General features: G+C 41.4%; 1 protein-coding gene across 1 annotated transcript; it reads left to right on the forward strand.

Moving 5' to 3' along the window:
* Positions 1–8280: 8280 nt before the first annotated feature.
* LOC148555375 (uncharacterized) lies at positions 8281–8739 on the forward strand. The gene has a single exon (XM_088490641.1). The coding sequence runs from the start codon at positions 8281–8283 to the stop codon at positions 8737–8739; it is 459 nt and encodes a 152-aa protein (XP_088346767.1).
* Positions 8740–15640: the final 6901 nt, after the last annotated feature.

A 15640-nucleotide genomic window follows, 5' to 3' on the forward strand; every position in this document is an offset into this window, starting at 1 on the left:
CAGCGCTGGCTCAGTGTGAAGGTAAGGATCCTTTTGTTATTGCCTATGTGTCTAAGACTTTAGACACTGCCCAGTCCAATTATACTACTACTGAGAAAGAACTTCTTGCTATTGTTTTTGCTCTGGATAAATTTTGGGCCTATTTACTTGGTACCAAAGTAGTAGTGTATTCGGACCACGCAGCTCTAAAGTATCTATTAGCTAAAAAGGAGTCCAAACCAAGACTTATACGTTGGATACTGCTGCTACAAGAATTTAATTTAGAAATAAAGGACAGGAGTGGTAATCAGAAGTTAGTAGCAGACCACTTGAGTCGCCTTGAACATATTAAGGATGATTCTACTCCTATAGATGATAATTTTCCTTTTGATAACCTACAAGCAGTATCTGAGGTAGACCCTTTGTATGCACCTGTTGCTAATTATTTAGTTAGCCACACATTTCCTCCACATTTTTCTAAACATCAAAGAGACAAGCTGAAAAGTGAGTCTAAATATTATATATGGGATGACCCATATTTATGGAGATGTGGCGCTGACCAGATAATTAGACGTTGTGTGCCTCAATCAAAATTCCAGTCCATTTTAGAGGCCTGTCACTCATCTGAGAGTGGAGGACATTTTGGCCCTCAACGAACAGCTAGAAAGATCTTAGACTGTGGATTCTTGTGGCCTACTCTTTTTAGAGACGCTGCTGAGTTTTGTAAATCCTGCCCCCCATGCCAGAAATTTGGTAATGTATCCAGGAGGGATGAGATGCCTCAACAATATATGCTCTTCTGTGAAATTTTCGATGTTTGGGGCATTGACTTCATGGGCCCATTTCCAAATTCTAATGGATATTTTTATATATTGTTAGCTGTGGACTATGTTTCCAAATGGGTGGAAGCAATTCCTACGCGCACTGATGATGCTAACACTGTTGTTTCCTTCATGAGAAACCATATTATATGTCGCTTTGGATCACCACGAGTAATCGTGAGCGATCAAGGCACCCATTTTTATAACAGGAGACTAACAGGATTGATGAAGAAGCATGGGATAATCCATAAAGTTGCAACTGCTTACCATCCCCAAACTAATGGGCAAGTCGAGGTGTCAAACAGAGAAATTAAGCGTATCTTGCAAAAGATAGTAAAGCCTCATAGAAAAGACTGGAGCACCAGGCTACAAGATGCACTGTGGGCATATAGAACAGCATACAAGACACCCATTGGGATGAGCCCCTTCCGCTTGGTTTATGGAAAAGCTTGCCATCTCCCAGTTGAAATCGAACACAGAGTCTTTCTGGGCAGTTAAGGAGTGCAACATGGGAATTGAGAATGCCGGAGCTGAAAGGAAGTTGCAATTGCAGGAACTGGAGAACCTTCGCAAGCTTATGAGAATTCCAGAATTTACAAGAAAAAGACGAAAGCTGTGCATGATCAAAACATCAAGAAGAAAGAGTTTCAACCTGAAGATTTTGTCCTCCTTTACAAATCTCGACTAAGGCTCATGCCCGGTAAGTTGAGATCAAAATGGGAAGGTCCATACAGAGTAGAGAAGGCTGAACCGTACGGAGTCTATCACCTAAGCCATCCTTCAAGCTCTGAACTTATTAAGGTTAATGGACAACGCCTGAAGCTGTACCATGGTGAGAAGGTGCAGAAAAATAAGGAGCTTGAGATCTTCGGCCTGGAAGATCCCCACATCGCAGCAGATTGAGCTAGTGGAGCGTCCAACTTACGGACGTTAAAGCAAAGTGCTTGGTGGGAGACAACCCACTGCGGTATGATCGTTCTTTTCTTCACTTTTAGTTTTTTCTTCTTCTTCAATAACCCTTCTCTTTATTAATACTTTCATGCTTTTACACCTACATGTCCTTATATTTCTTTTTAAAAAAAAAAAATTTTCGCCGCACGACGCGATCACACCAGCGACGCGTCCGCGTGGCAGGGGGAGCAAAGAAAAATAAAAATGAACAGAAAGTTACGCAGGAGCAGCGTTGGAGTCGTGCCAATAGCACAAATTACCCCCGGCGACCGCGTCGCTGATGCGACCGCGTCGCATGGAAATCATGGCCTCCCACACGACCGCGTGCCCCACGCGGCCGCGTGCCCTGAGTTTTCGACGTAAAAGGGTGCACAGTCGCGTTCTGTGCGAGAGTGATGCTGGATTGGTGCTGGGAGCACAATCCTTGTCACGCGACCGCATCGCTGACGCGGCCGCGTCACCCATTTTATAACGCACACTCATGCGATCGCGTGACCCACGCGATCGCGTCACCCCAATTTGGCAATTGAATTAAATTGAACAGAGAGTTGTGCTGGAGCGAGGCTGCACTCGCGCCAGACGCATAACATGGGCCACGCGACCGCGTGACCGACGCGATCGCGTTCCCCTCCCTGACGCGCACCCACGCGAACGCGTGCCCCACGCAGCCGCGTCGCATGCGCCGCACAGCTCAACCTAAAATTGCCACATATCTTATCTTCTTCTCCTCCAAATCATAATTTTTCTTTTCCCTCCTTCTTTCTTCCTTCCCCCTTCCCCTTTCTATCTCACCTTTCACTCTCTATCTCTCTCACCATCATTAACAAGGTTTTACCTTCTTCTTCCTTCTTCTCTTTTCTATCATTCTTATTATATTATGTATATATATTATTATTTTCTTTTTCTTTTCTTTTTCTTTTCAAAATTTTTTTTTCTTCTTCTTCTTTTCTTTTCTTTACATGGTGTTAAAAACCTTTTGAGTCATCATCCCTCATTATATGCTTGTGGATTATTGCAAATTATTTGACAATTATTTTTCTCCCATTTAAGGGATTGCTTGCATGTTCATCTTCATATTTTCTATACCCTATTCACCATGCATGCTATGTGTTTGTGAAAAAGCCCATGTGGCATTATGCACTTCTCTATGTTACTATACTATTCAATGCTTGCTTTTCATAACTTTTCCTTATTATTTTATTAATTGAATTCAATTGTCAATACAAACGTGATGGTTTGTTACAAAGTAATGCTTGGTCTATGCTACTCATGCTCTTTGCCAGCATGCCAATAAACACCTTGCATTCACTTGTCTTTTTATGCACTAGCTATTTCCTATTGATGAATTTTCATATGTACTCGAGAGCATGTGTTAATGTCATCTACATTTTACTGTGCATCATTCACCCTCTTTTCCGTTTCCTTCCTTGCTATATCTCTCTTTAAATTTAATTTTCTTTCTCTTCCCTTCTTTCAGGATGGCCACCAAGAAAGGAAAGGAGAAAGCAACTTCCAGACCACCAGCAAGAAGAGGAACTAAAAGAGCATTAGTGGCAGAGCCTTCTTCAACCGCAGTCAAGCCCTTAACAAAACGAGTCAAGAGGATAATAAAGGTTGACGAAAAGGAGAAAGCCTTTCCAGCAAAGGACGCTGCGCGATTTTCCAATCGCTACTGTGAGCAGATGTTCCCTATCCTGGCAGAAAGGAACTATAACAATGAATACCTTCTTATCCTCCCGTCCAATATTGCCACCTTTGTTGAGCCGCAAATTGAGCGAAGACAATGGGGTTTCCTACGGAAACAGCCAAGGCAGGTCAATCTTTCTTGGGTAGTTGAGTTCTACTCCAACTTCTACATGCCGACCCTGTAGTCTGTTTATGTCCGGCAGAAGCAAGTCCCCATCACAGAAGAGGCCATTCAGCAAGCTCTGAGTCTTCCCCCTATTCCAGCAGGAATGGACGCTTTTCAAGAAGCCGCCCTTCAACGCCAGAGATACCAATTCGACTGGGACTCCTTTCTCGGAGTCATCGCATTACCTGGCAGCCGTTGAATCTACGGATACCACCGTACCCGCCCTAAGGGAATCTTGGCTTCAGCACTTACCTTGGAGGCTCGCGTATGGGCACAGATCATGTCCCATTACGTCTTTCCGAGCACTCATGAGTCCTCTTTCACTGCAGACATGGCTGTTCTACTATGGTGCATCCTTACAGACCAACCTCTAAATCTCTCAAGACATATCCGGAATGCTATGGAACACGTACAAATTGCGGGCAACTTACCTTTTCCCGCCTTGGTCTCAGATCTTGTCTCAGCAGCCAGAGTCTCCTACAGAGCTGGGGACACCAAAGCCATGCTTCCACGGGATGATCAATATGTCCCTAATGGGAAATACCTCAGACTCTCAGCAGCCACTACAAGCCTTCCTACTGCTCCAGTTGAAGATAAGCCTTCTTCAACACCACAGGCATCTACAACTGAGAAATTGCTCCAGCAGATAATCGAACGGTTGGATCAGCAAGAATAGAAAGCAAAGATGAGAGAGCGCCGTAACGAGCGCCGATTCAAACACCTCAAGGAGCTACTCAAGGGACGCTTCAGAGACTCAGACACCCCGGACTCCACTTCCTTTACTAGCACAGGGAGCCATGACGGTCCCAATGATGGAGATACTGCTACCAGCCCACCCCTGTTTCTGACAGATGGCACCAAGGACGGTGCAAAGCCTTAAGTGTGGGGAGGTCGGTCAGTACCTGACTTCCGGAGGTAAATTCTCTTCTCTGGCACCAATAATTAGGATATTTTAGTTAGATTTTTCTTTCCTTTATAGAATAGAATAAATTGCATAGGTTAGGATAGTTGCATGTATGTTCTACTTGATTGAAAAGACAATAAGTTTCTTTTAAAATCTATCTTTGGAAAAAAATTTCACTAATTTTTCAAAAAAAAAATTCTTATGATAAATTTGCTTGAGTTGTATTTGGAACATGATATTTGAGTTAAAGAACACACAACCTGTGGAAGATTTGAGCCTTTATGAATGGTTACATTATTTAACCATAATTATTTCATTCTTGTGTGTTTACTTCTCTATGATTGTAATCTATATTTTGTTTTATCTTATATGTCCAATAGTTATTATATTTGCATGCTTGTACATGATTGAGGCCATTATTTGTTTAAACTCACTCATCCAAATTAAGCCTACCCTTTTCAATTACCTTTGTTAACCACTTCGAGCCTTTAATTCCCATTTGTTCGATATTTTACCACATTACTAACCTTAAGCCAAAAAACAATTGTATATCCCAATTTGAATCTTTGGTTAGCTTAAGATAGAATTATGTGTGCTAGTTAAGTATGGGAAATTGTGAGAACAAAAGTTGTTAAGGGAATGTGTCATAAAAATTTAAGGGGAATTTGGATACCTACTCATGTGAAAATATAAAAATGAAAAATCTATGTGCATTGATAAGCTTTATTTATTTAAAAAAAAATCAATAAATAAGGGGACAAAATTACCCCAATGTTAAATTCAGAATTCAAAGATCAGTGCACATATGATAGAACCAAAATATAAGTTGATACATGAGTATGGATTGAAAAAGAGAATTCTGGGTAGCTAGGTATGAACTTTAAAGATTACATTAAGTATATACAAGTTATGTTAGAGCTTGGGTTAATTAAAGATTCAATTTATTAGCTCACTTGACCAAATATACATCCCTACCTATACCTTAGCCCCATTACAACCTTGAAAAGACCTCATGATGTTTGCATTGATATATTAACTGTTGTTGATTGGTTGGGAGAAGAACAAAAGTTAGAAAGCATGATTAGAGAAGGATAGAGTGATCACCCTATACACTAGAGATTAGAGTGTACATACATTATCAGTGAGGGTTCAATACTTGAATTTTCATGTTCCCTGCTTTCATGAGCTATCTTCTTGCGCTTTTATCCATTTTACTGTATAATGATAGAATTAGTGGAATTTGATTTGTAACTGTTTTGAAGAGCTTATTTACTTTTGATCAAGTGGACAAGAATCATATAGTTGCATTTATTTATATGTATATAGGTTTGCATTGCATTTCATGAGTTTCTACATGTTCATACTTATTTCCTTATCTCCTTCAATTAAGCATGAGGACATGCTAATGTTTAAGTGTGGGGAGGTTGATAAACCACTATTTTATGGTTTATATTGTGTTTAATTGTGTGGTTTTATCATGATCCTTACCCACTTATTCATTAAATTAGCATGCATTTAGATTTCCTTCCTGAATTTATTACATGTTTGAAAATTGCTTCCTAGAGACTTTAATTATTTATTTTTAATTCTCCTTTATTCCATTCGATGCCGTGATCTGTGTGTTAAGTGTTTCAGACTTTATAGGGCATGAATGAGTTGGAGATTGGAAAGGAAGCTAGCAAAAATGGAAGGAACGCAAGAATTTGAGGAGATAACCAACGAGAAGTGACGCGGTCGCATGGCTCACGCGACCGCGCGAAGGAGAGCAAATCGCAGCGACGCGGCCGCATGGCTCACACGGCCGCACGGATTGGAAAGCCCAAGCGACGCGGTAGCGTGGACAACGCGAACGCGTGGCGAGGAAAAACGCGAATGACGCGTCCGCATAGATGACGCGACCGCATAGATGACGCGATCGCGTGACATGTGCGATCTGCATAATCTGCAGAATTCGTTGGGGGTGATTTTGGACCCCATTTCGGCCCAGTTTTCGGCCCGGAACAGCAGACCAGAGTCAGAGAACATGCAGAAACAAAAGACACATTCATTCAGTAGTTTTAGAGCTAGTTTTTTTCACTCTCTTAGGTTTTCCTCTCTAGGTTTTTAGGATTTTAATTTTTCAATTGGTCTTAGCACTAGAACATTGAGAAGAGTTATTTCCTCATCAAGACTTCATCATTCTAGTTTGTTTTCTTAACTTGGTTTTATTCTTCCATGTTCTTTGTTTTGTTCAATTTTGTCATTCAAATACTTTTATGATTATTTAATGCAAGGATTATTTCTTTTTAATTCAATTTCAATTCCAATAATCATGTCTTCGTTTAATTCCCTTTCATGTGCTATGGATTCTTTATTTACAATGCGTGAGTAGTTTCTTTACTTGATGGGGAGTTGATTAAAAGGAACTCTTGAGTTGGAACGATTGAAAGAAAATTTGTAATTGGGTTAAATGTTGGATTGCTATCCTGTCACCGACGCCAATCCCTTTGAACTAAGTGGGTTGCAACTTGTGAACAGATCTGACATTCCAACTTGTTTGACTTTCCCTTACCTAGTAAAGGATAACCAAACAGAATAACCATTAATTATAAATTAATCTTACAATCGCACCATCAATAGTAGAAATTTCAACCAATCAACTCCCAGTCAAGGCTTTTATTCATATTATTTAAATTTCCTCAATTTACATCCCAATTTACTTAGCTCAACTTCTTGGAACATCTGATTAATAAGATAGCACACTTTTCTGCAACTCGTTGGGAGACGACCTGGGACTTAAAACTCCCAGTAATTTTAATTGAAATTCTCTGGGACATACTTTTAAATTGATAGGTAGATTTTCGGTGAGTTAAGAACTATACTTGCAACGTAACCATTTTAATAATTTTTAATTCACCAGCTTCTGCGTCCCATCACCAGCACTAAACCAGGACACGGCAACAAATCCCTAATTCAGGAATTCATCAAATCACCGTCCATATCCATGACGGCTAACACCTATCTGACATTCTCCATCCAAGGATTATGGACCTATCCCATCCTGCAATATCTCTTCAAAGGAAAACTGCCCGAAGACCCCAAAGAGGAAAAACGGACAAAAAGGGAAGCTGCCAACTATACAGTCGTCGTAGGACAACTATACAAACGCGGATTCTCGCAACCCCTACTCAAATGCGTCGAGCCCGGGGACACGGAGTACATACTCCGCAAAATCCATGAAGGTTGTTGCGGCCACCACGTCGGAGGTAAAACCCTTGCCCAAAAATTATCCGGGCCGGCTATTTCTGGCCCACGGTCATCCGAGACTCCATGCAACTAGTAAAAAACTGCGACATATGCCAAAGGCACGCCAATATCCACCAAGTCGCCCCACACCAGCTCAGCATCATATCGGCAGAACGGCCATTCGGCACCTGGGGGATTGACCTTGTCGGACCTTTCCCCACGGCACCCGGCCAACTCCGATATCTCATCGTCGCCATAGACTACTACACTAAGTGGATCGAGGCCGAGCCCCTGGCCTCCATCACGGCAACCCAATGTCGAAAATTCCTCTGGCGACAGATCATCACCCGATTCGGGATCCCTGAGATCGTCATCTCGGACAACGGAACCCAATTCGCCGACAAAAAATTCAGAGAATTCCTAAAAGGACTATGCATATCCCACCATTTTAGCTCAGTTGAACACCCCCAAACGAACGGACAAGTGGAATCCACAAACAAAATAATAGTCAAAGGACCTAAGAAACGGCTCGACGAAGCCAAAGGACTATGGGCAGACGAACTCGGATCGGTTTTATGGTCGTACCGCACGACCCCTCAGACAGCCACCGGGGAAAGCCCTTCCGATTAACATACGGCACGGAGGCTGTTATCCCAGTAGAGATCGGAGACCCCAGTCCACGGAGAACGATCGGGGGTAACGACGAAGAAGCAGAACGAGACCTCACAGATAAAGTAAGAAGCATAGCCCATCTCAGAGAGCTAGCCCTAAAACAGAGAATCAGCCTAAGATACAACCACGGAGTCATCCGGCGAGAATTCGCAACTGACGACCTCGTCCTACGACGAAACGACATCGGTCCCCCAACCCCAAGAGAGGGAAAACTCACCTCCAACTGGGAAGGACCATACAGAATCAAGGCTGCAATCGGAAAGGGAGCATACAAGCTCGAACGGCTTAACGGCAACGAAGTCCCGAGGACATGGAACACCGCCAACTTACGATGATACTACACTTAGACCGACCTCCCTAGGTCACCCCTTTTCTCTTTATCGCTTATGTCTTTTCTTCACTTATCTTCCCTTTACGAATCCTAAATTTTTAATTTTGCTTAAGTATCAATCCCGGGTACTCTTTTCTGCCACATACGGAGGGTTTTAACGAGGCCCGCCCATCAATAAAATTCCATTAAAAGCTATCCCTATTTTCTTTATTTTCTAAAATTGTTCCAAATACGGAACAAAAACACGGCCGCCATTAGGGGACCGATCACCCCCCAGGCCCGAAATACGGATATCCATGTAAAAACCGACCTCACGACGGTCCGCTCACCCCAAACAGGGAACAAATAAACAATAGAACAGCTTAAAACGGAATACAAAAAGAGGCCCGAACGGCCCAAAAACCATTAAACAAAGTTTAAACTACGAGTTCACGGTTACACGGCCCACAGCCAACCAAATACCCAAAGCAAAAACTAAAGTTCAAAGCAAAATTCAAAATACAAGATATAAAGCTACTCAAGGTCGACAATTCGGCCATCGCGGACGGTCTTGAAAGCCCCCATCACAGACACGTCCAAACCCGGAGCCAACACCAAGGCCTGAGCCTTCATCGTCTCCTCAGTAGCAGCAATCGCATCCTTAGCATCAGCCAACAACTTGATGACAAGTCATCTTAGCCTAGTTTCACTAGCCTTTTTCTTTAGTTTTCAATTGAATTATGCACTTTCTTGAGCCATAAGCAAGCTAATTGGGTAGATTTTCATGTTTCCTTTGATTTAATCAACCATGTATGAATTCATGCTATTTCATGAGGTTTTATACTATAATTGTCACATATTATGAAAGAATGAATATCTCATGATTTTAAGCATAGCTTTGATGTGTTTGGTTGATTAATGATAGGTGAAGAAAGCTTGGAGAAAGGTTGAAGCAAGAAGGAATAGCTAGGAGTAAAGAGAGGACAATGGAATAAGTGAAATTGAACCAGGAAGCAAAAAGCTGGACCTAAAGTTAGCCTCAAACTTTTGCACAAACTTTTGGGTGAAAAGTTAGCCTCAACGTTAGCCCCTAACTTTTGGGCTAATGTTGGAACTTGAAAATCACTCCCTGGGTACCAAAAGTTTGCGCCAACGTTAGCCCCTAACTTTGAGGCTAACGTTGGCACATGAAAATCACCCCTGGGCACCAAAAGTTTGCGCCAATGTTAGCCCCTAACTTTGAGGCTAACGTTGGCACATGAAAAATACAAGGGGAGGAGCAAAAGTTTGCGCCAACGTTAGCCCCTAACTTTGAGGCTAACGTTGGCGCCACAAGTGCACTAAGGAAGGCCAACGTTGGAGCAAAAGTTAGACCCCTAACTTTCGCCCCAACGTGGATAGCAGCAAATTTTGTGGGCTGATATGAAAAGTTAGACCAAAAGTTAGACCCTAACTTTTGCTCTAACTTTTGCACCAACTTTTGCAAAACTCCAACCCGGTTCAATTGGTTCACTTTGGTTCTTCTCCAAACTTCAAGAGCAATCAACCAAGGCCTCTTTCAACCCAATTCCACCAAGAGCAAAGGCCCAACTCAAGGCTTGAAGATCATTTGAAGAAAGTGTATAAATAGGATAGAATTCAAGTTCTTCGGAGAGCTTTTCCCTTTGAATGTTCATAATAGTTTTCGGAGAGCTTTGGGTATTGAGTGGACTTTAATTTCTTAGTCTTGGGGAAGGAGAATTCACTTCTCTTCCTCTTAGTTTTATTGCTTTCAATTTCAATTACAATTGTCTTGGATCTTGGGTTGGAGAATTGAAGAAATTCTGTTTCAATCTCATCCTTGGATCTCTCTGCTTTATTTACTGCTTGATTGAATTTAATTTCTGTTACTTGCTTCTCATCTACTTTCCTTACAATTTACAATTCCTTTGCAATTGCTCTTGTTGGATCTAGGAAGGAATTGAGATCTAGACTTGGTTTTCTAGTCTCTGGGTCCCGAGATCTGAATTCCTAATTTACATTTTGTTTCTTGCTTTTAATGTTCATTTACTTTACTGCTTCAAGATCCGATTCAACCCAAACCTCCTTTTACTCTTTTGTTTGATGTAAGTTACTTTTCTTTGTTTAATTTCTGCAAATCCAACTCCCAATCCCCTTTACATTTCGAGCCATTTACATTTCTTGCACTTTAAGATTCCGCAATTTACATTTCTTAACTCTAAGTTTCTACCATTTAATTTCTTGTTCTTTAAGATTCAGCAATTTAATTTCCTGCTCTCTTTAATTTCATGCAATTTACATTCTGCAAATCACAAATCACCCAACCAACACTTGATTCGCTTGACTAAATCAACCACTAAACTAAAATTGCTCAATCCTTCAATCCATGTGGGATCGACCTCACTCCCGTGAGTTTTTATTACTTGATGCGACCCGGTGCACTTGCCGGTTAGATTTGTGTGTTTTGGGAGAGATTCATTTCTCCAACAAAATAACTCATCAAGTTTTTGGCACCGTTGCCGGGGATTGAATAGATTGACAATGATTAAGTGAGGTGGTAATCTAGATCAAGCACTTTTTCTTTAATTTTTGATTAACCCACTAACTGTTTGATTTTTTGTTTAAACTAACTAACACTGCAATCTAGCAGTAGATTGAAGTGTCACTGGTTTTGTGCATTTCTCATGCTCTGCTTGTATGTCAGGTACAAGAAGAATCACACCCAATTTTCATGAACAAGACGAAAGAACTCTCAGGAGGTTAAGAAGAGCTGAAAGAGGGAAAAATATTGTTGGAGAAGAGGAATCAGACGAAGAATTCCAAGAGATGGAGGAACATTCAACCAATCCACCAGGTGGAGCAGACAACAACAATGACAACCCACCCCAGAGGAGAGTTTTGGCTTCCTATACCTTTGCAAATCCTAGACATTGTGGAAGCAGCATCTTGGCTCCAAATGTCAATGCTAACAATTTTGAACTCAAGCCACAACTCATCACTTTGGTTCAGAACAATTGCTCTTTTGGTGGAGGACCACTTGAAGACCCACACCAACATTTGTCCACTTTCTTGAGGATATGCAACACTGTCAAAACTAATGGTGTGCCTCCTGACAGTTACAAGCTAATGCTATTCCCATTTTCTCTCAGGGACAAGGCCACTCAATGGCTGGAATCTTTTCCAAGGGACAGCATCAACAACTGGGATGATTTGGTAACCAAGTTTCTTGCCAAGTTTTATCCACCTCAGAGGATTATAAGGTTGAAGGCTGAGGTACAAACATTTACACAAATGGAGGCTGAACCCATCTATGAGGCATGGGAGAGGTACAAGGCTCTAATCAGGAAATGTCCCCCTACCATGTTTAATGAGTGGGAGAAGCTGCAGAACTTCTATGAAGGTTTAACACTGAAATCCCAGGAAGCTTTGGATCATTCAGCTGGAGGTTCCTTGCAACTCATGAAAACTGCAGAGGAGGCTCAAGAACTCATTGATATGGTGTCCAACAACCAATATTTCTTTGCTCATCAAAGAGGCCGCCAACCATCACAAAGGAGAGGAGTAATGGAGCTAGAAGGAGTGGATTCAATCTTGGCTCAGAACAAGATAATGCAGCAGCAAATTCAACAACAATTTGAGCAAATGGCCAAGAGGATTGATAGTCTCCAAGTTGCAGCAGTTAACACCAGCCAACCATCAACCACATGGGGACAGAGTGAAGAAACTCAAGAAGAACAACCACGAGAGCAAGTACAGTATATGCACAACCAAGGACCAAATGAAGTGTATGGTGATACACACAATCCATCCTGGAAGAACCACCCAAACCTCAGATGGGGAGATAATCATACCCAAAATCAACAACCATGGCAGAGGAACTCAAACCAAAACAACCCAAGAAACAACCAAAACTACAACCAGCAGCAGACTAACCAAAACCCCTACAGAAAACCTCAAAACAACTACCCCAACCCCAACCAATACCAATCTAACAACCAACCCACCAACCAAAATGCCTACCATCCACCACCCACATCTCATAACCCACCTCAAGTATCACCTGAAGCCCAAAGAATCACTAACTTGGAGGCCGTGATAGACAAAATATTGAAACACCAGGAAATGGTAACCAAGAATCAAGAAGCCTCCCTGAAGAGCCTAGAGAGACAGATGGGGCAACTCTCCAAGCAAGTATCTGTTGAGAGACCTTCAAGCTCACTGCCCAGTGACACAATCCCAAATCCCAAGGAGGAATGTAAGGCAATACAATTAAGGAGTGGGAGAACATTGATAAGCAACAATGACACTACAAAGAAGCAAGCAGAGAGCATCAAAGAACCAACAGAGGATGAGAAGCAAACAAAGGCAGATGAAGCTACGGAGCAAGTTGTGATGCCAAACAAAAGCACTGAGAAACTTAAAGAGAAGGACAACCAGCCACAAAGCTCAAAGGAAGTAGCTCAGAGACAGCAGCAAATAGGAAAGAGCATCACACCTCCACTGCCTTATCCCCAGAGGTTCAACAAAGAGGTTAAAGACCAGCATTTTCACAAGTTCCTTGAGACCTTCAAGAAACTGGAAATTAATATCCCCTTGGCTGAAGCACTTGAGCAAATGCCCCTATATTCCAAGTTTCTGAAGGATCTTATCAACAAGAAAAGAAGTTGGCATGAGAAAGAAACCATGGTGATTACTGAGGAATGCAGGGCATTGATTCAAAAGGGGATTCCTCCCAAGCTTGAGGACCCAGGGAGCTTTCTGTTGCCTTGCACCATTGGGGAAGTGACCATCACTAAAGCAATGTGCGATCTCGAAGCAAGTATTAACTTAATTCCATCTTCCCTGGTGAAAAAGCTGCATATAGAAGAGGTCAAACCAGTACAAATGTCTCTGGAGCTGGTAGATAAGTCAATGGTATACCCCAGGGGTGTAATTGAAAATCTTTTGGTCAAGGTGGATAGCTTTATATACCCTGCTGATTTTGTGGTTCTAGAATCAAACGAGGACGATGGTGACTCTGTTATACTGGGAAGGCCATTCTTGGCCACTGCTAGAGCTATCATAGACGTAGAGGAAGGGGAATTAACTCTCAGGATGCATGACCAGAGTGTCACTCTAAAGGTATTACCAGAGGCACAATTTAGCAAGGAGAAGAAAGACTATATGAAAAATGACCAGGAAAGTCACAGCAACATCCCAATGCTAAGGATTGTGCAGACTGATGAAAAAGCCCAAGAGGATATTAGAGTATTGGCCACTGAAAAGAGAGGTCCCCAAGGAAAACCTACGGCCAGAAAAGAAAGAACAACAAAAGGAAAGATGAAACGCAGAAACAAAGCAAAAAGGGGTTGGAAGAACAGAAAGATTCCAACAGAGGGGCTTTCCAAAGGTGACAAAGTGCAACTAATATATCAACAGCTGGGGGCAAATCAACAAACCGAGGACTACTACACTGTCAGCAGCATACTCTCATTAGAGCATGCTGAAATTGAACACCAGAAAACAAAGAAGAGGATCACGGTCAGAGGAGACAAATTGAGGCCCTACAAGCACCAACCACCATAAAAGAGAGCTCTCTTTGTCAAGCTAATGACAATAAAAGAGCGCTTGTTGGGAGGCAACCCAACCTGAGGTAGTTTTCCTTTCATAACTTTTTCAATAAGAGCGTTGGATAACTGCTATGTATTGCAAGGAGCTAAGTTTGGTGTTGCACACCAAAAACAATCTAAGGGAGAATGCAGGATGCTAAGTTTGGTGTTCCACCAAAACTTCATTTAAAATTACATTCTAACTTCCTACACATTGCTAGTTCCAAGCAATCAGACAGATTATTCAACAACTTAACTATTTTTGTTTAGTCTCAATTTCATAACCTTTAGCAAGGACACAAAAGTTTGCCCAGAGTTAACCACCAATTGAAGATTCCATGCATCAAGACTCAAAAAGGGGCACAACAGAAAGAAGAACAAAAGAGATACAAACCAATAGGTTGTATCTATACTTAACCTTTGCTGTTGAGAAATACTTTTAATTGATGTCTTGTTAAAGTGTTCATTTAGTTCAAACAGATTCAAACTTCTCTTAGAATAAGTAAACTAGTTTATGTGTGTGCTTGTGTGTTTACTTTCACTTGACAAGAAGCATGTTTTGTCCCCTGCATCTTTAAGTTAAATAAAAGAAATGTTTGAATATGAAGTAAGATGGTCTCTGTTAGATAGAAGTAGAATAAAAGTAAGTGGTGGTATGTGTGTGATTGTATAATAGCTCACTTTTAATGAATAAAGAGCCAGGATATCTCATTCTAAGTAAAGAGTGGCCTACTGTCTATGAATCTCAATTAAATAAAAAAAAAATTTCCTTGGTTAGAAAGAAAAACAAAAAGAAAGAAAGAAAAGAGATAGCCAAAAAGTGGCAGAACAAAAGGAAACAAAAAGAAACAAAGCTGGACACCAATAGCTTGAACTTTAAAATATATGCCTGTGGTGTCTTTGTACTAGGATCTGCTTGGATTAGTAAGCTCTTAGGAGTGCATCAACACTCGGTGACTTGGGTTAACTAATCCGGGATCATCAGCTGAAAGTCCACTATCAAGAGCAACCTAACTACAAGGCATTTAGTAACCCAAAGAGGTGCTGGGCATCAATGTTTTACGAAGGAATGTGAGCCAAGTGTCTATGGTGAATAATGTGTCAAGTATAAAGAAAAGGGAAATGAACTTGCTACACATGACACTCAAATAGAGCTTATAAACAAAGTAATAGCCAAGGATAAAGGAATAATGAGAGGTCATAGCAGTATGTTACTTGAAGCTTGAAGGAGACTTTCTAGGCCTAGGAGTCAATAAGAAGTGAGTATTTACATATCCACACAAAATCCCATGAACTATCAATAATACTCTGCTAGCATGAACATCCTCTTCCATTTCA

This window comes from Arachis ipaensis, chromosome B6, assembly GCF_059453495.1.
Source record: "Arachis ipaensis isolate K30076 ecotype BB chromosome B6, ASM5945349v1, whole genome shotgun sequence".
In the NCBI taxonomy this organism is placed as follows: Eukaryota; Viridiplantae; Streptophyta; class Magnoliopsida; order Fabales; family Fabaceae; genus Arachis; species Arachis ipaensis.

Coding starts and splice junctions, on each gene's coding strand:
- LOC148555375 (XM_088490641.1), top strand. CDS start 8,281: ATGGGCAGACGAACTCGGATCGGTTTTATGGTCGTACCGCACGACCCC.